Source organism: Cajanus cajan, chromosome 10 (genome assembly GCF_000230855.2).
Source record: "Cajanus cajan strain Asha chromosome 10, NIPB_CcT2T_4, whole genome shotgun sequence".
NCBI classification, from domain to species: Eukaryota; Viridiplantae; Streptophyta; class Magnoliopsida; order Fabales; family Fabaceae; genus Cajanus; species Cajanus cajan.
In genome coordinates, this window is record NC_138526.1 from 52,957,237 (window position 1) to 52,976,696 (window position 19,460).

Consider the following 19,460-nt stretch of genomic DNA (forward strand, 5'->3'; position numbering starts at 1 on the left):
TAGAATTTTCATATTAAATGTGTTGTATTATAATGTTAAACGTTATAATATAATATAAAAGTTGGACACTGAGTTGTCACGAGTAGGTTTTATTAAAAATATATATATCAACAATAGAAAATCCATTTGCAATATTATAAGCCTCACGCATCTTAAATTACATGGGCTGAAAAGAAATGAGGAAGAAAATGAGAGGAGGTCCTTAGAGCTCTCGCGCAAACAGCTCAAGTTGTGAAAACACCCAAAATTAAGCTGACACGAGACGCAAAAAAATTAGCACATTCTCAGCCTATTCCTTTCATTATTGTTATCGATCTGTTGGTACTAGCCGGCCTCTTTCTTAGCCCCTAACCTAACAGCTCCATCGCCTTGGCCTTTGGTCACTAATGATCAGAGATGGTGCTGTATAATAAAAGTAATAATAATAATGATAGTAATACTAAAGAGAAAAGAATGGCATATAGTTGAATACTACTACTTTGTGGGTTGTGGGTCTCCCATCCTGTCATTATTATTGTTACTATTGTGGGTGTGATTGTCAACGGTAATGGGCGCGCGCTGTGCTTGGCTTGTGCGCGCACCATTCAATAATGACAAGTTGTGGTTCACCTTGGGGGTATTGGTATCATGTTGGTGCACAGCAGCAGCGGCTATGTCAGATGCTCAGGCGCTGCTGAAGTTCCGGGGTTCTTTGACAAATGCGGGAGCCCTTAGCAGTTGGGATCCATCCACAAACCCAAAGCCACCTTGCACTGGAAACATTTCCAATTGGGTGGGCCTGTTTTGTATCAAGGACAAGGTTTGGGGGTTGCGCCTGGAGAACATGGGCCTAACCGGCAATATCGACATCAACTCTCTCGCTTCAATCCCCGCTCTGCGCTCGATTAGCCTCATGAACAATACCTTTGTGGGTCCTTTGCCTAACGTCAGGATGCTCCCAAATCTCAAGGCCCTCTACTTGTCCTACAATCATTTCTCGGGACAGATACCTGACGATATATTTACGAGTTTGCATAGATTGAGGAAGCTGTATTTGGCCAATAACGAGTTCTCGGGTACAATCCCTTCCTCTATTCCCACCTTGCCTAGTCTCCTCGTCCTCAGGCTCGATTCAAACAAGTTTCAAGGTCAAATCCCCCGATTTCGACACAATAATAATTTGAAGATTCTCAACCTTTCTAACAATGAATTAGAGGGTCCCATCCCGACCAATATAAGCACCTTCGGCGCGTCCGCCTTCAACGGTAATGTACATATATACTATGCATATGCATACATGCCAATTGACATAATGCTTGCAATGAATTGCAGGAAACTCAGGACTATGCGGGCCACCCCTGAAGAATGAGTGCCAAGCGTCACTCGGATCCAAAATGCGGATTCAAAAAATTTTAATTGTTGTGTTCGCGACAGCATTCATAGTAGCCATGGTGGTTGTAGTGTTGGTGATATGTCGGTTGAGGTCAGTGAAAAACCAACAGCAACAGGCCTCAGCGTTGCAGGGCCAGGGCCAAGCCTCAAATAAATACGCTCCTCCCATTTATGTGAAAACTAAAAGCCTAGCAGATTACCGTGATGCTAGTCCGAGGCAGGTAGCACCAGATCACGGGCGTGGGCGTGCCAGGAGGGCGGAACAAGGGAAACTGACATTCGTGAGGCACGACCAACTCAAGTTTGATTTGCAGGATTTGCTGAAGGCTTCCGCTGAAATTTTAGGAAGTGCCGGATTTGGGTCTTCCTACAAGGCCGTCATTTTGGACGGTCAAGCCGTGGTTGTCAAGCGGTACAAGCATATGAACAATGTGCCAAGAGAGGAGTTCCACGAGCACATGAGAAGGCTAGGCAATCTCAACCATCCCAATCTTCTCCCTCTCGTCGCCTATTATTATAGGAGAGAAGAAAAGCTTTTGCTCGCTGCCTTTGTCGACAACGGTTGCTTGGCCAGCCGTCTTCATGGTACTTACGTAATTATATTGGACTTCCTTTCCTTTCCACCTATGTTAATGTATAATAGTATATGAACAAACACCACTTTTGCAGGTAATCATAGCTATCAAAAGCCCGGACTTGATTGGCCAACTCGCTTGAAAATCGTCAAAGGTGTAGCCAGGGGTTTGTCTTACCTATACACTGCGCTCCCAAGCGTCATTGTGCCTCATGGTCATCTGAAATCTTCCAACGTGCTTTTGGATGAATCCTTTGAGCCCCTACTCACTGATTATGCCCTCAGTCCCGTCATCAACCTTGACCATGCCCAACAAGTCATCATGCCTTACAAATCTCCCGAGTATGCTCAACTTGGTCGCATTACAAAGAAGACTGATGTATGGAGTTTTGGAATTCTAATACTCGAGATCTTAACCGGCAAATTCCCTGAGAACTATCTTACACTTCGGTATAATACTGATTCTGACATAGCTAGTTGGGTAAATACCATGATTACTGAGAAGCGCACCAGTGATGTGTTTGACGTAGAGATGGGAGGAATCGGAAATAGTAAAGCTCAGTTGCTCAAACTCTTAAAGATTGGCTTGAGTTGTTGTGAGGAGAATGTGGAAAGAAGGCTAGATATCAAGGAAGCTCTTGCACAAATTGAAGACTTGAAAGAAACTGAAAATGATGTAATTATTGGAGATTACTCCTCCACTATTATAACCTCCGAAAGGAATATTTATAGAGCTGTGTGATTGTCACTCGCTTTTTTTTTTCCCGCTTCTTCTCCGACTTTATTTTGGAACCTACTAATTTGTACGCGTCGAAGGTGGCTTTTCCCATAAAGATCAACATATGCTATTAATTAATCATAACTTTTTTAATTAATTAATTAGTTTTTGTGTCCACTTGTTTTTTGTTAACATAACTTAGCCATTTCTCTAACTGAACCATCTTGTATTGTTACTTTGTCCATGTAGAACTAGTTCGAATTAGGCAACCTCTTCCTTAATTTAACAAATCTTTGTATAAAGCATGAATTGTCTCACAATATTGAATATGTAGTGCTAGGCATTTTGCAAAACATGCACGTATTTGCAAAAATGATTAATTTTTAACACACATATTGAATTGATACACAAATCTCTAACTTTATCATTTTTAATAGATTATGAGTTAATTGAGTTGGTATGAGAACTCAATCACATTATTCATATACTAACTTGGAGACACTGATGCCAAATTCGAATTAGTTTTTGTACCAACTTGGTCAAGAATACAAACTTGGCTAAAGGTTTCACCAAGTTAATATGTTGACCTTTATTAATAACTAGAGAACATATACAATCAAGTTGGCATATCACTAAGCTGTTGATATAAGAAAGAGTATGACAGAAAATATAGGAAGAAAACAGAACCTGAACTCCAGGATGAGTCTCATGCAAAAACTCAAGAAACTTATTCACAACAGCTTTTAGAAACGTCCAATGAGCTCTTAAAAATCGACGATACTATCCCACAACATACCTTCCAACAAAAGCAATGACATATTATTAAACAGAGGTATAACATCATTTAACATCGAGCAAATCAATACAAAAACATCCCTTACATGATATTATGTGCAATAACAACTTTGTTATCTTTTCCCGTTGTGATTTGACAGAGATATAATACATCCCAAATGACCATGACAAAAAGTATGTATTCTTGCCACATAAACATGATGTGAGTAATAATTGTTTCAAAAAAAATCACAACCAAAAGATAAACAAAGATACCTGTCGTGTTCTCAATATATTTTTTTTAATTTTCCAAAAACAAAGGAGTCGGGTTCTTCGGTCCTATATCTTCTCTAGTATGCCTTTTATTAAAACAAAATACAATTACCTATAAAAAAAATTTTAACTGGATTTTAGTTATATTTTTATATGTATTAGCTATGTATACTATCATTTATCACACTTTGAAAACACAAGTTTCAACAATCATAAATCGTAATCATAACATAAGAAATAAATAACCATAAAACATGAATGTCAACATCATCATACCTTAAAATCCTCGGTATCATCTACATATGGGACGTTGATAAGACATTCAAGACCCAAAAGCAAAGCAAATGTATTCTCTTTACTGGATTCCAGAATTCAAATGTGAACCTGCATAAACAGAAGGGTATCACCACACCAATAAAGATGTTAACAGACTTGAACACTAATCAAGCAAACTGAAAAACTATGAGCAAAACATAGAGTAAGAGGTGCTACACAGATGTGAAAAAAAAAACTAATTGACATGACAATTCAATATATAGCAAGGTGAGTCCATTTTCAAACATGCCACACGCATGATATGGTACACATACACAAAGCATAAAAAATCCCAAAACTAGGTCACATTATATCACTTGATCCCATGACATTTCCTGAATATATACTTGAAACATACAATCACAGATAGACATAAAGCTGAGAAAACAAACCTGCCTTGCAAAATGAGGTGAAGAAAAGTACAAAATTCTGCATGATACCCTAAACAAGGGGGAAATTTTGTAAGAGATGCTTCACAAGTAACTTAGTAGTATGTCCGGATTCAATTTTGCCATAATATAGAGACTTACTTGTTCCACACTTGAACCATATGAATATGCCTCAAGAATATTGGTAGTGTTCCTAAACTGAAGGGCTGCCACCTGTGAACACAAAAAAGACAGATACACGCACATAGAAACACATACAAAACACAGCATGCACACACAAGGACTCAAAGGCAAAAAAAGGCACACAACACAGGGTACAGACATAGAACACACAGAAATGAGCACGCAGAGCACACAAACACAGGCACACGCACAGGGACATAAACTAAGCTGTTGATATAAGAAAAAGTAGGACAGAAAACATAAGAAGAAAACATAACCTGATCTCCAGGATGAGTCTCATGCAAAAACTCAAGAAACGTATTCACAACAGCTTTTAGAAACGTCCAATGAGCTCTTAAAAATCGAGGATACTGTCCCACAACATACCTGCCAACAGAAGCAATGGCATATTATTAAACAGAGGTATAACATCATTTAACATCGAGCAAATCAATACAAAAACATCCCTTACATGATATTACGTTGAATAATAACTTTGTTATCTTGCATCCAAAATATTCCTAATGATCAAACATGATATATGGCTCTAATACCAATTGTTAGAACCAAATTTAAGCTTTTGTTGAAAACTATCATGTATATAAAATATAAAATCTATCATGTTAATCACTAGAAACAACAAGCGGAAGCGTACCTGAATTCATAATGATAAGAGAGCTGTGTGGTTTGGCCTTCCAGATCAACACGTACTCTCTTGTGAGAACCCTTTAATTATCTCTCTGTCTCTATCTGATAATGGGATGTCAGAAAAGAAAAGAACATAGTATGATTTAAGTGTGGGAGGAACTATTTTGGTTATATGCTTTTAGGGTTTAATTGTTATTTTTGGGTCTAGGTTTTATGTTTAGTTGTTATGTACAGTTTTGCATGTTTCTCTTTGATTTCTGGGTTTTGATAGTTTGTAGGCACTTACTTCATTCTTGGATAGGAGTTTCTTGATACCATATGGTTTGAAATCCCTGTTTTTCTCTGCTTGGAAAGATGATTTTGAGGTTTGAGAGGTTCTTTTAATTGAGCCACTCTCTGTTCTTTCTTGTGTGTTATGCCTCTTGATTGCTTGCACAGTTGCCTTGTCTTGACTCTGTTTGATGCTTCTTGATTCACATGCATGTTTGGATATGATTAAGGCATTTTGATTCTCATAAGCCTCTAGCCAAATAAGCCTACCTTGAATTAATTCCTCTGATAACCCCTGCTGAGCCTATTTCCCCTTCTTTGTTTGAAGCTCATTACAAGCCTTAAGCGAAAAACCATGATTACCTTAACCTTAGGGAGTTTTGGAGCTTTGGAATTGTTTTGGGAATAAGTTCTTGAATAAGTGTGGGGGAATTTGTGTATGTTTCATTGGATGATGTATATTGGCTAGTTGATTCCTTATGCTGTACATTTAACTCCTCTGCATGTTATCATATCTCATTTTAAATTTTCATGTGTATTGTTCACTACAGATTATTAGTTTAAAAAAAAATACAAAAATACAAAAAAATACAAAAAAAAATACTGAAAAACGAAAAAGAGAAGTTGTTTGAGGCAATAGAAAGAGGATTGATTATCATAGAGGTAATTAGAGGTTTCTGGGTTTGTTTCTTGTGTGTATTCTTGACTTATTCCCCATTGCTCCTCTAGTTCCTCTGGTTTGTAGTTACTTATCCCATATATTATCCTCTACCCTGTCCTTGACCTCATTACAACCCTAAAAAGACCTTTTGATCCTTATGTGCATGTTTATTGGGTGTTGATTTTAGAGGCTTGCCAAGTCTATCTGTTGCTTGTTTTTCATGAGTGCTTTGAGAGTATACAATTGCCTAGACACTTGAGAGATACAGCGATACAATGCATCTAGTGAGCTTCTGTTGCTTTTGATTCACCTCTTAAGCTGATTGATTGTCTTGCCATGTTTTGAAATGCTTGGATGATTTCCATAAGTATCTGGTTTCTCTGACTCTTTCTGTGTTGGATGTTGTCTACTCCTTTTCTTTTCCCAAGATTCATTGAGGATTGTGTAAATCTATTTGTTTTCTTGTGTGTGTTCTTATTTCTGTTTCTTCCTGTTGTGTCACTCTCTTTGCTGTCATTGGAATTGTTCCCTGCTCTGCTTTTTGGTTTTGCCCAAGAGTGCAAAAGGCTAAGTGTGGGGGAATTTGATGAGTCATTATTTTCCCTTATTTTCTTACCTTTCTGTACTTATTTTAATCTCTAATTTGTGCTTAATTGTTTATATTCTGGACTGTTTTCTATTTGGGCTTTTATTGGACAGGTAATTCATATTTTAACTAATTTGAATTTTCTGAATCTAATTATTCCAACTTTTATTTTCAGGGCAGTTTAATAATTATTTGGGGCTTGGAATTAAATTTTTTGGACTTCAAGAGGAGCTGCCACGTCATCTGCCATGTCACCGCTGCACCATGTTCCACCCCAGCATTTAATTTCAATTTTTATTCTATTTTATTGTAGTTTAGGTCAGACTTGTATTGATGGGGCCAATTTCATTTTAGGTCATTTAGGTCTAGGTTAGGGCTGACTTGGCAGCCACTAAGAAGGATATTCTGAGGTGACTACGTAGCTAGCTGCCTTCTCTTTGTTATTTTTACGTTTTTCTTTGCTCTCTGTTGGAGTTTTACGTTTGGCTTCTTCTCCAGTCACGTTTTTTTTGTTTGCTTTCTCTTCTCTCACTACAAGAAAAAGTTAAATTTCCCATGGATTTAGATCCGTCGGAAATTTCCGACGGAATTTTAACTGATGGAATTTCTGACGGATTTAAATCTGTCTGAAATTTCTGACGGAATTTCTGACGAATTTAAATCCGTCTAAAATTTTTGACAGAATTTCCCACGGATTTAAATCCGTCTGAAATTTTCGACGAAATTTTCCACGGATTTAAATCCGTCTGAAATTATTAAATAAAATATAAGCCAATAATTTTTAAAATGCAAGCAATCCTGATCTCATCGATACACACAACAATGCACTATATAATATTTTCATTATTATATGGGAGTTTTCAAAATATAAATATATTGTAATGAATAAGATAAATATAAATCAGAGTGAGTGAGGTATGACTTACCTATATATTATTATATGTTTAATTAGGTTATGATAAATTATAAACTAATTAGCGCAAATGTATTTTTTTTTACTTATCTTGAAAAATACCAACACATGACGTCCAAATTTAAGAATAACATATCTTTTCTTTAATTTTTAAAAATCACTCATCTCTTTGAAAATAACGTTATTAATTAAATAAGGGGGAAAAAGTTAAATTATGTTCTGCAAATCATATATATGTATCTATCATTTATTTCTAAATTACATCCAATACTACGTGATTTTCATGAAAACTTTCATTGATCTTCAATTTTGAAAATAAGATTTTTTTCAATTCATTTTTAAAATTATTACTTAAATTTAATATATATTTTAAATCACAGTGTGCATGATATTTAAAATAAATTTCAAAAAAGTTGAAATAATGAAATAAGAGATCAAATCTCATTTAATTATTGATATTTGTATTAATAAATTATTTTCTCTTAATAGTATATAAATAGTATTATCTTATATAAATAGTTGTATGTGCCACTTAAATAAATAAATAAGAAAATTCACTACAAGAAAAATCAGTATTATCTACGGAAGAAATCTGTAGATAATGCTAAAAATCCGTAGGTAAATGTTAATTACCTACGGAAAAAAATCCGTAGGTAATAAGGTCGTAGATAACGTTACCTACGGAAAATTTTTCGTAGGTAACGTTACTTACGGATTTTATCTACGGATGACTTACCTACGGAAATTTCTGTAGATAACGTTACTTACGGAAAATTTTCCATAGGTAACGTTACCTACGGATTTTCTACGGATGACTTACCTATGGAAATTTCTGTAGGTAACTTACCTACGAAAATTTTCGTAGGTAACTTCGCTAGGCAAATTTCCGTGAGTAAGTTACCTACGAAAATTTCCGTAGGTAACTATTTTCAACAGATTTCCATACCAATCATTGTTCCTGCTCAAAAATATAAATAAAATCACTTTTCAGATTTCTTAAAATATCTTATAACCTTATATATATCCTTCAGTTAAGCAAATTCAGTTAACCACAATATGAAATCAAACATCTTTAAAATCAAAATACCCATAGTAATTATGCATAATTAGTTTCCATGTCATTGTGTAAAATAAGATAATTTTAAAATTGTACATAATAAAATATCAATAAAAATGATCCATAATCTATAAAAAAAAACTAATAGTCATCCCCATAGTGTCCAGTAGGCGGTGGTTGTTGGTCATCGTGGTTGTCATGAGATTGTTGATCCACCTGTTGTTGCAAAATATGTTGTGTATCAGAAGGTAGGAGAGGTAGAACAACATTGAACAGGGATTGAAACTGGCATTGCAAGCGTTTATTTTGTTCCCTAGATTGACGAGCCTCCTCCCTAGACTTACGGACTTGCTCTTCCAATTGAATAATTTTCTCTGACTCTTCAGTAGCACGCCCAGAAGATACATTTATCAAGGTATCCACATCTGTCAATGGAGAAGTGACTTTTCCAACCCCGTAAAGTCGTCTTTTGTCTGTAATCCCTCCTGCAGCAACAATCCAACTCTTATTGCAGAGTCTTTCTTCCTCAACTGGGTCCATAGGAGACGTTTCAGAACCTCCCGTACAAGATGCGGCCTCAGACCTAGCTTGATTAAATATAGTTTCAAATTGATCATGTTTCATAAATAAAGATGTTTAGAAGTGACATTTATCAAAGATGATTAAAATTAAAAAGAATAAAGCAATAATACAAAAAACATAACTCACATGTTCGCTTAGATCTTTGGTCGACAAAATCGCCTGTAACCTTCCGTACATGAGTTTGGTGGAACAACTCATCAACATGTGGAAGGCGACCCAACTCTTGTGACTATAATTGTATAAATAGTTAATCATCATATTTCTAAAATTATGTTGAATAAAATATAGTAGTTGTTTAATGTAATTACCATCCGGATAGCATGCTCGTGAGGGGTGATGGAGCCACCTGTGTGCAGACTTCCACCTTTCTCAGATGCTCTATTTTTTTGAGCTTGGATACTCTTTGTTTTAAATTCTGGCGCCATCCACTGGGCAATCAAACTTTGCCAAACTGTATCAAACATCCAATCAGGCTTCTTATTTATTTTACGAGCGTCCTTGAACATTTCAGAAAGCCTATGAGATGCTTTTGTGTGAAATATCTTTTTTATCTTCTCTTCATGTTCAGGTCTCCATGAAACTTTTTTCTGCATTAACAGAATAAGGAAGTAGTTAAAGCAAACCAAGTGCAACAATTGAACACAATAATTTCAATATACAATATGCAATCAGACCAAGTGTAACAACAAAATAGATTGAAACTGATGAAGTAAAAAGTGTACCAATGTCAATAGGGATCATTTTGGGGAATATATTGGTGTTTAATAATAAAAATTTAGTGTCTTGTTGGGGAAGTATAAACTAAATTAATTATATTATATAGTGGTCCCTTCATCCATGTAAAAGTGTACCTTAAAACGCTGAAAGAAGATATCTTTTTGTTCTTCTGTCATTGCACCCCAAGTCATCCATGGCTCAACAAATTGTTGCTTGATAGTCAATGTGATTGCTTTAGATTCTACTCTGCTTGGATAAAACCTAATTAAATTGGAAAAACAAAATTGTTAAATCAGTTCAATGATGGGGAAGAAAAAATAGGATTTAGAAAGCAAAAATTATAAGTTTTACCCATTATTACAAGGCTTAATCATTGGAAGAACAGACCCAACTGGTGGATCTTCATTGTTGAATGGTGATGTATCATTGTTGGACACTTGCTCTTCATCTCCAGTAGGAATTTCAACATGCCTGGAGGGTACTGATGTTGGTGATGCATTGCTGCTAGGTTCACAGTGTGAAGCTCTAGAAGAAGGTAACTGATTTTGTTGTTGGGAGCATGTGGGTTCAGCATTTTGCCTTTGGGGTAATGGGGATGTATCAATTTGGGTGTTAGGAGGTATGGTTGAAACATTTTGGGTTTGGGGAGGTGTGCTTGTAGCAACTTCTATTTGGTGAGGCATGGGTGCAGGGATTTCAGTTTGGGGAGTTATGGGCTGTAAACCTATAAGTGACTGGGTTGTTTGTTTAGGTAATCTAAGAACATACCTTGGTTTTTTCCCCTTTGTTGTCCCCTTTTTTCCTTTGTTTCCACCGGGTGAAGGACATTGGGGAAACTTCTCAGCACCTCCTGATGCCATTATCTGCAAAAATCAATTTAACAAATTGTGATGATTCAATATTTAAACATTTCACAATACAGAATTAAACATGATTATGTTACCTAATGGTTTTTAAAACATTATAATTAAATACTATGTAGCAATTAAAAAAATGCAACTATCAAGTGATTACTACAAGAAACAATATATATTGATTTTTATATAAATATTAATTAAACATTGATGTTACAATTGAACATGATATTTGCCTACTCACAATTTCTATAATAGTTATAATCTTAGTCAGACGAATCAGAAATCTCATTATCCATCTCCATTTCTTCATTGTCATCTTCCGAATCATAGTCTTCAAATTCTCCTTCTTCATCATCATAATGTTGCTCCAAATCATTGTCTTCAAAATCCCCTTGTCGACTAAGTTCTTCCAAATGAACTGGCTATATCTCGAATGGTTCATCTTCTTCTTCAACAAGAATTTGTGAATCTTGGAAGCCTAAAATAGGTTCTACTTCTATGACTTCATTGATGTGTGACACTTGGTCTACTTGGTATGGTACATCGTCCTCCACATGACATTCTATACGACCTCCAGGCTTTGTTTTGATTGGCACACACCAACCGCGTTTATCTATTCGTGATGTTGGATTTGGGACATAATAAACTTGCCTTACATTATGAGCAATAATAAATGGATCATATGCCACATATCTTCTGTCCATGCGAATATTGATAACATTATATTTGGGATCTACTCTTGTACCTCTTCGTGATGGATCATACCAGTCACAATAAAATAGCATGACTTTCTTGGGAGAACTTGAACTATTGTACTCTAGTTCATATATGTGTTGGATGACCCCATAGAAGTCATCATCACCTCCTTCAGTAAGCCCTTTGACATAAACTCCACTGTTTATTGGCTTTTTACCTTGACTCCATTCATGGTTATGAAATTTATACCCATTCACATATAGTGTGTGCCATTCTTTAACCTCAATCAATGGACCAAGCGATAATTCTCTCAAGTGTTGGTTTCTAATGCTTATAGGTTCATTGTAAACCTACAATATTCAACAAAGTATTTGTTATGTTTTATTCAATAAGTAATGTTAAAGTAAAACAACATTTGTGCTACGTACATGATCCTTAAACCACTTGGGGAAATCATCATGTATGCGAGAAGAAGCTGTTGATTCACTTATTTGTTCTAATTGTAGGAATGAACTATCAAAAAATATGAATGAGGTGTCAGTTCAAAAAGAAAGTTTGATTTACTATACTACAAAATCAATTGTTGGAAAATACTGACTCAAGGTACGGTTTAACTTCTGTACAATGGATCAAAACATGAACATGGGCTGACTCCCATTGTTGCCGGCTTAACCAATGAGATTTTTGCTTCCTAGAATGACGAGTTGGTTGATTAAATATGGACAACGATGATGGACACCTATCACTTTCAGTTTCCAATTCATTTCTATAACTTTGCGATGACAACATGGAGTTGTGGAAATAATGAGAACAAAAATGAGTTGTTTCGCGGTGTATGTAAGATGCACATATTGATCCTTCAACCCTTGCCTTATTTTTCACTGATCGCTTAGAATCTCCCATAAATCTATAAAATTATATGAATAGGTTAGGGTTCATAAACATTGAACAATACTATTTGTTATATACAACAGTATGATAATTGTAGTACCTTTCAAATGGATACATCCACCTATATTGAACTGGACCACCAAGTCGTGCTTCGTATGCAAGGTGAATAGGTAGATGTTCCATTGAATCAAAGAAAGCGGGGGGGAATACTCTCTCCAATTTGGAAAGAATAATTGGAATGTTTAGTTCCATCCTATCCAGATCATCAACCCTCAATGTGGTAGAGCACAAGTCTTTGAAGAAATGACTTATTTCAGTTAGTGGATTTAAAGCATGCACTGGCAATGAACTGAATGCAATAGGAAGTAAACACTCCATGAAAACATGGAAGTCATGGCTTTTCATGCCATGCATCCTTCCCTTTTCGACATCAGCACATCTTGCCAAGTTGGATGAATAACCATCCGGAACTCGGAGTTCTTTTATCCAACGACAAATTATCTTTGATTCCTCTATAGGTAAAGTGTAATTTTCTTTTGGCTTTAACATTTTCCCATTCGGCTGCAATTTCATTTCCAAGTCAGGTCGACTACAATACAAAGCTAGGTCCATCCGTGCCTTCTTATTGTCTTTCGTTTTACCGCTAACATTCATAACAGTGTTCAATATGTTGTCAAAGAAATTCTTCTCAATGTGCATCACATCGAGATTGTGTCTCAAAATATTATCTTTCCAATAAGGAAGTTCCCAAAATATACTTCTTTTCCTCCAATTATGTGACTCCCCGTATCCTTGTAACCTAGGCAAGCTAGGATTTTCTGTTACTAAAGGTAAATCCCTAACTCTTTGCCAAACTTGATCGGGTGTCAATATAGGTGGTGGCGCATAAGTTTCAACTTTGCCTTTTATAAACGCTTTTCTGTTCTTCCTGAATGCATGATTGGCAGGTAAAAACCTTCGGTGTGAGTCAAACCAACAATTTTTACCACCATTCTGTAATGTAAAGGCTTTAGAATGCTCCATGCAATGCGGACATGCCAATTTACCTTGAGTTCCCCAACCAAACAACATGCCATATGCAGGGAAGTCATTAATAGTCCACATTAATGTTGCCTTCATCATAAAATTTTGCTTCTTTGAAATGTCATAGGTTTGGACACCAATCCACAGCTTTTTAAGATCGTCAATCAATGGTTCTAGATACACATCAATAGCGGCCTTTGGATTCCGTGGACCAGGTATAAGACAAGTTAAAAACATAAATGGTTTTGTCATGCACATTTCAGGGGGAAGATTGTATGGGTCACAATTACCGGCCAACAAGAATAAGGTGGAGTTGTTGATTGAATGTATGGATTAAACCCATCTGAGCATAAACCAAGTCGCACATTGCGAGGATCGGCTGCAAAATCTGGATGCACACGGTCAAAGTGCTTCCAAGCTTCACCATTTGAGGGATGACGTAAAACACCAGAGGTACTTCTATTTTGATAATGCCAACACATATGCCCAGCTGTTTGCACTAATGCAAATAGTCGTTGTAACCTAGGAATTATTGGCAAATAAAACATCGTCTTCACTGGAACTAGTTTTTTTGTGCTTGATCCAGTGTTGCGATCATGATATCTTGGCATATGACAAAACTTGCACTGTAATAATGCACCATCATTTTTTCCATAATCATTGTCATAAAACAACATGCAACCTTGTACACAACAATCTATCCTTCTAGCACTCGGTCCCAATTTTGACACTAATCTTTTAGCGTCATAGTAATTTTTGGGCAAACATCTATTCATAGGAGTCACATCCAACAACATTTTTGTTATAAAATCGACGCATTCATCAGGAACATTCCAATTAGACTTGCATGCTAAAAGTCTTACACACATTGATAACTTAGACTCTGATGATCCCTCATACAATGGACAATTTGCCTCAGATAAAAGATTGTAAAATCTTTGTGCTTCTTCATTCGGAGGCTCTTCCACGTTACTATTTTCCAGTATGTCAAATGCCCCATGTTGCCTAAGAGCATCACACACCATATCATGCATTGAGTTAGAGGTTTCACATTCAGTCGCATTTATACCAATACTTGAAGCACCTATGAGATTGTTGTCAACATTCGCCATCTCTTCACCATGATCAGTCCAAATGTAGTAGTTCGACATGAACCCATACTTGAAAAGGTGAAGCCTCACAGCATGAACACCATCAATCTTTGTGGACTGAAATTTAGCACATGGACATCTAAGTTTCCCTTCATTAACATAGCTTTGTTGTTGACAAGCTATTGTTATAAACTCTTCAACCCCGTGTACAAAAGATTCCTTTAAACCTCTTCTCCCCGTATACATTCTATCATACATCCATCGACGACTTGCTGGAATAGAATTCATGTTCTGTGTATTTATAACAAATATATTAGAACATGGAAAGACAAAGGTGTTGGAATGGAATTCATCTTCTGTATATTTATAACATTCAAATATATTGTCATATGCCCTTTGCATACTAGCGTTATATTCAAATCTGCTAGGGTAAACTGGTTTTTAACCAGTTTAAAGTCATTTAGAACCATGTGCCTATGCAAATGGCCAATGATAAGTGTCATTGCTACTAATTCATGAACCTGAAAATTGTTATTGCTCATTCGAATCAGGCTGTTCACAAGCTAGCTATATTATTGGTAGTAGTAGAATCTAAGAAGTACTTATTTATTAAGGAATTACTAGGATTGATTAAGGAATCTAAGTGTTATTAGGTTCTAAAGACAAAGACAATGTAACCAATTAAAATTTCTTTCATAAAAAACCCCAATTAATACACATATAGTGACAAAAAAAATCAATAAGTTAGTTTCATATAACCCTAATTACATACTCAAATAGGAATCAAATAGTTATTTATATTTAAATAAAACATAAAGCTAAAGAAATAACTTCAACAAATTAAGAAGCATAAGAATATATATTTTCACTGGAGTACCTAATAAGCACGCAACAAGCTAACTAGGTAGTAGGTAGGTACACAACAATATGACTGGGCAGTAGGTATGCACACAATCCCCAGCAAGCAACAACAACATAAATATACATGTGACAAAAACTAATCATAACAAAAAATTAAAACTAATTTTGCATGTGATTCGGAAGAAAAGAATTAAAACCACTATAACATATTTCAAATCATCATAAATATTATTATCAACTATAAAGAGAAAAAATATTTTGTATCTCTGTTTAATTACTCTTGTCAATAAATAATGTGCAATTATTATAAACTAAAAAACTTTTATAATATTTATTTAATTTTTTTATTTTTATTTGAAAAGTTAAAATTATCTTATAAGTATAAATTAATTTAAATATCATAATATTATTGGAAGAATGCATTATATATAGTGACTACTATTTTTCCATGTAAGGATGCAGCTCAACTACCTAATCTCCCAATCCCATCAAATGCATAAAACTTTTAAATGTGCAAAAAAAATGCTAATTTACAAACCTTCCAAACTTCTTAGTTGTTACAGACTGACCTTCTAGTGTTCTGCAAAAATGAGACACAAGAAAAGCTCTAGTTAGAATCACTGACATGCTAAACTGAATATATTAAACACAAGAATTATAGAAAGAAAGAAAAAAGGAATAATCATGAGCTAAATTTCTCTCGGTCTTCTTTCTCTCTGAGTTCAGGTAGTTTCAACCTTAATTTTGACATTAAGGAAACTTGAAGGCCAATGCTTCTCAGTTTGATCCGCTAATTTCGTGCATTTATAGTTGTAATGAAATTCCTTTTTATCCAATAGAATAGGAAAAAGAATGGCCTAGTGGTTTAGGATAAAATCTACCGATAATGACAAAATTGGATGATGAAATATCTTATTTAAATTAATTTTATGTGTTTGTACTAGCAATTGTTTCTATTTATTTTTTATATGCGGATTTTCACCATCACATTACTTTTGAACTAGGGACCTTAGGACTCTAGTGGCTTTTGTCTTCATTAAGTTTTGCTGTGCAGGGAAAGGAATCTATTCTTTTGGGAAAATCCAGATTTTGAAAACCAAATTGGACCAATCAGCTAACGCATCACCCAATTCAATGCCCTGTTTGGTTTAGATCTTAAACCTGCTAAAGCAACCAACCAATCACAACCAGATTTAATGGATAGACCCATGCACATGTATTAAGCTTGAAGTATGGAAAATTGATAATTTTATAATATAGAATGTGAAAGAGGTTTTCATTAGAACAAGGGAAATAATGGAAGACTGCTCAAATCCTAGCCAGTAGCCACTAATGCAATCAAATAATTAGCAGATTTAACTAAAAAATGTGATTAAAATAACACTTATATTTATTTTTGAAGATGAGCAATTGTATAAGGATGCTCGTGAACTCTTTCACAGTTTCACTACGTGTTTATTTTTTATCATGACATCATGTGCCAACCAATCAGAATAACAAATAATATTTCATCTCTTTATGCCTTTTCCAAGTTTCAAAAATATTAAACTTAGAAAGACTCTAACCAAATGTTTTAACAAAGTACTAAAGGTACCTACTTTTCTCATTCAAGACTCAGGTTTGAATCGTTTCCAAAGCATATGGTAGGGACAAACCAAGGAACCGCATGTAAAATAGTGAAATTAACTGTTAATCTCTCTTGACCTCATAGCAAAGTAGTAGTCAATACTACACTAGTGACAATGTGGAACAGCCTTGGGCCACCAAACAATAACTACACTCCAATGAAACTAAACAATAACTACCACGTACACAGCTAGACTAAATGTAGTTCCTAAAATAAAATTCAACTTTATCACTCAGCATTTAAATATAATGATCAAAATGAATGATGATATAACAAATGAAAATGCATTGTTCCTATGATCAATTAGCTAATACTATTATGCTTTACTTTGGAGACTCAGAATGATAATGAAATATAGCAATCACAAATAAAACATCATCAACACATTACATCTAAAAGTAAAAATAAATAATAGGAACAGATGCATAATTTCCTGTTCATTTAATTTCTGTTTTAGTAGAGTTGGGGAAGGCAAAGATTTTACCTGTCATAGGTTGAAGAGCAGATGGCTCTCTCACCCAATGAGCTTCAGTAATGAGCTTCAGCAATGATAAGATAGCTCAATATTAAGAAAGGAATTATCTGCAAATGTCACCATACAAACTGCAGTGAGTAAAATAATACTGGACCAGAGATAGAAGAAAATGATAAAACAGAAATGATATGCTTATTTAATTATATAGGTGGCTGCATGTCAAGTTTTGATATAAAAAACCTACTTAGCATTCAAAGACGTGCAAATAAAAAAGAAAAAAGAAAATGACAATTAAATATATGTGAAATACAAAGGCCTTTCAATCTACAATCAGTCACCTGCTAGAAAATAGTGATTTCCCATTAAATTAACACAAAAACATTGCTCAACAGGGGAGAATAATAATCCCTAGCTAGCTTGATCACCTCCTTAATTCACTGACTCACTCTATAATCCTATTCTATGTAACCCTTCAAGTGAATAGAGAAACGACATTTTATGCCCATGTGCTTTTCTGCCACTGCAACCCAAAACTTCACTGATTACTCTCTGCTTATATCAGACCTACCCATCTCACAACTCCAAAAGAAGACAAAGCCCACCAACTGCCTTTAAGACCCTCACTCTTACACTCATATAGGACCTCGTTTACCTTACATATATTAATTATTCTCTTTCCTTCCCAATCACATGCAAAATTAGTTTCAGTTTCATATGTACGATTCACAATATTTTCAAATTAGAATCATAATTTTATCTCACTAATATATATATACTGAGATATGTAAATACATATTATTAAAACAAAACTTTAATTTTAATAAAAAAATAACATTAACCATATCTATAGAACTGTACTTAAGTTATTGAGAGAAAATTGAACACTTAAATCTATGATAGGAAATATCATACCCCCCTCCTTTCAAATCATTAAGGAGATCTCCATTCTTTAGCCTACGAGGGAATTGAAATGTTGGGTGTGGCCTATATTTCTGATCGTTGCCTTAAATGGTAATTTGATAGAAAACCCTTTTGACTTAAATGAGCATTTGTATCTAGCATGGTCATTCAGGGTTTAGGGTTTAGGGTTCAGGGTTCAGGGTTTAAAGTTCAGGGTTCAGGGTTCAGGGTTCAGGGTTCAGGGTTCAGGGTTTAAAGTTCAGGGTTCAGGGTTCAGGGTTCAGGGTTTTTTCAGGGTTCAGGGTTTTTTTAGGGTTCAGGGTTTTTTTAGGGTTCAGGGTTCAGGGTTCAGGGTTCAGGGTTCAGGACAGGGTTCAGGACAGGGTTCGGGGTTCGGGGTTCGGGGTTCGGGGTTCGGGTTCGGGGTTCGGGGTTCGGGGTTTAGGGTTCGGGGTTTAGGGTTCGGGGTTTAGGGTTCGGGGTTTAGGGTTCGGGGTTTAGGGTTTAGGGTTTAGGGTTTAGGGTTTAGGGTTTAGGGTTTAGGGTTTAGGGTTTAGGGTTTAGGGTTTAGGGTTCGGGGTTTAGGGTTCGGGGTTTAGGGTTCGGGGTTTAGGGTTCGGGGCTCGGGGTTCGGGGCTCGGGGTTCGGGGCTCGGGGCTCGGGGTTCGGGGCTCGGGGTTCGGGGTTCGGGGTTCGGGGTTCGGGGTTCGGGGTTCGGGGTTCGGGGTTCAGGGTTCAGGGTTCAGGGTTCAGGGTTCAGGGTTCAGGGTTCAGGGTTCAGGGTTCAGGGTTCAGGGTTCAGGGTTCAGGGTTCAGGGTTCAGGGTTCAGGGTTCAGGGTTCAGGGTTCAGGGTTCAGGGTTCAGGGTTCAGGGTTCAGGGTTCAGGGTTCAGGGTTCAGGGTTCAGGGTTCAGGGTTCAGGGTTCAGGGTTCAGGGTTCAGGGTTCAGGGTTCAGGGTTCAGGGTTCAGGGTTCAGGGTTCAGGGTTCAGGGTTCAGGGTTCAGGGTTCAGGGTTCAGGGTTCAGGGT

General features: G+C 36.0%; 3 protein-coding genes across 3 annotated transcripts; 1 reads left to right on the top strand and 2 right to left on the bottom strand.

Annotated features, from left to right (window-relative positions):
• Nucleotides 1–218: 218 nt before the first annotated feature.
• LOC109812666 (pollen receptor-like kinase 4) lies at nucleotides 219–2,693 on the top strand. The gene is made up of 3 exons (XM_020376678.3): nucleotides 219–1,244; nucleotides 1,312–1,956; nucleotides 2,041–2,693. Exons 1-3 carry the CDS (start codon nucleotides 548–550, stop codon nucleotides 2,685–2,687), a joined length of 1,989 nt encoding a protein of 662 aa, XP_020232267.1. The 5' UTR covers nucleotides 219–547; the 3' UTR covers nucleotides 2,688–2,693.
• A 5,983-nt stretch (nucleotides 2,694–8,676) lies between these two features.
• On the bottom strand, nucleotides 8,677–10,247 carry LOC145952847 (uncharacterized). Its single transcript, XM_083065892.1, has 3 exons — nucleotides 10,145–10,247; nucleotides 9,602–9,880; nucleotides 8,677–9,522 (listed from the first exon to the last, which is right to left on the bottom strand). The coding sequence occupies exons 1-3, from the start codon at nucleotides 10,199–10,201 to the stop codon at nucleotides 9,364–9,366; spliced, it is 495 nt and encodes a 164-aa protein (XP_082922018.1). The 5' UTR covers nucleotides 10,202–10,247; the 3' UTR covers nucleotides 8,677–9,363.
• A 1,042-nt stretch (nucleotides 10,248–11,289) lies between these two features.
• Nucleotides 11,290–17,720, bottom strand: LOC145952546 (uncharacterized). Its single transcript, XM_083064936.1, has 7 exons — nucleotides 17,541–17,720; nucleotides 15,968–16,009; nucleotides 13,768–14,859; nucleotides 12,555–13,672; nucleotides 12,171–12,470; nucleotides 11,992–12,076; nucleotides 11,290–11,913 (listed from the first exon to the last, which is right to left on the bottom strand). Exons 3-7 carry the CDS (start codon nucleotides 14,854–14,856, stop codon nucleotides 11,290–11,292), a joined length of 3,216 nt encoding a protein of 1,071 aa, XP_082921062.1. The 5' UTR covers nucleotides 14,857–14,859; nucleotides 15,968–16,009; nucleotides 17,541–17,720.
• Nucleotides 17,721–19,460: the final 1,740 nt, after the last annotated feature.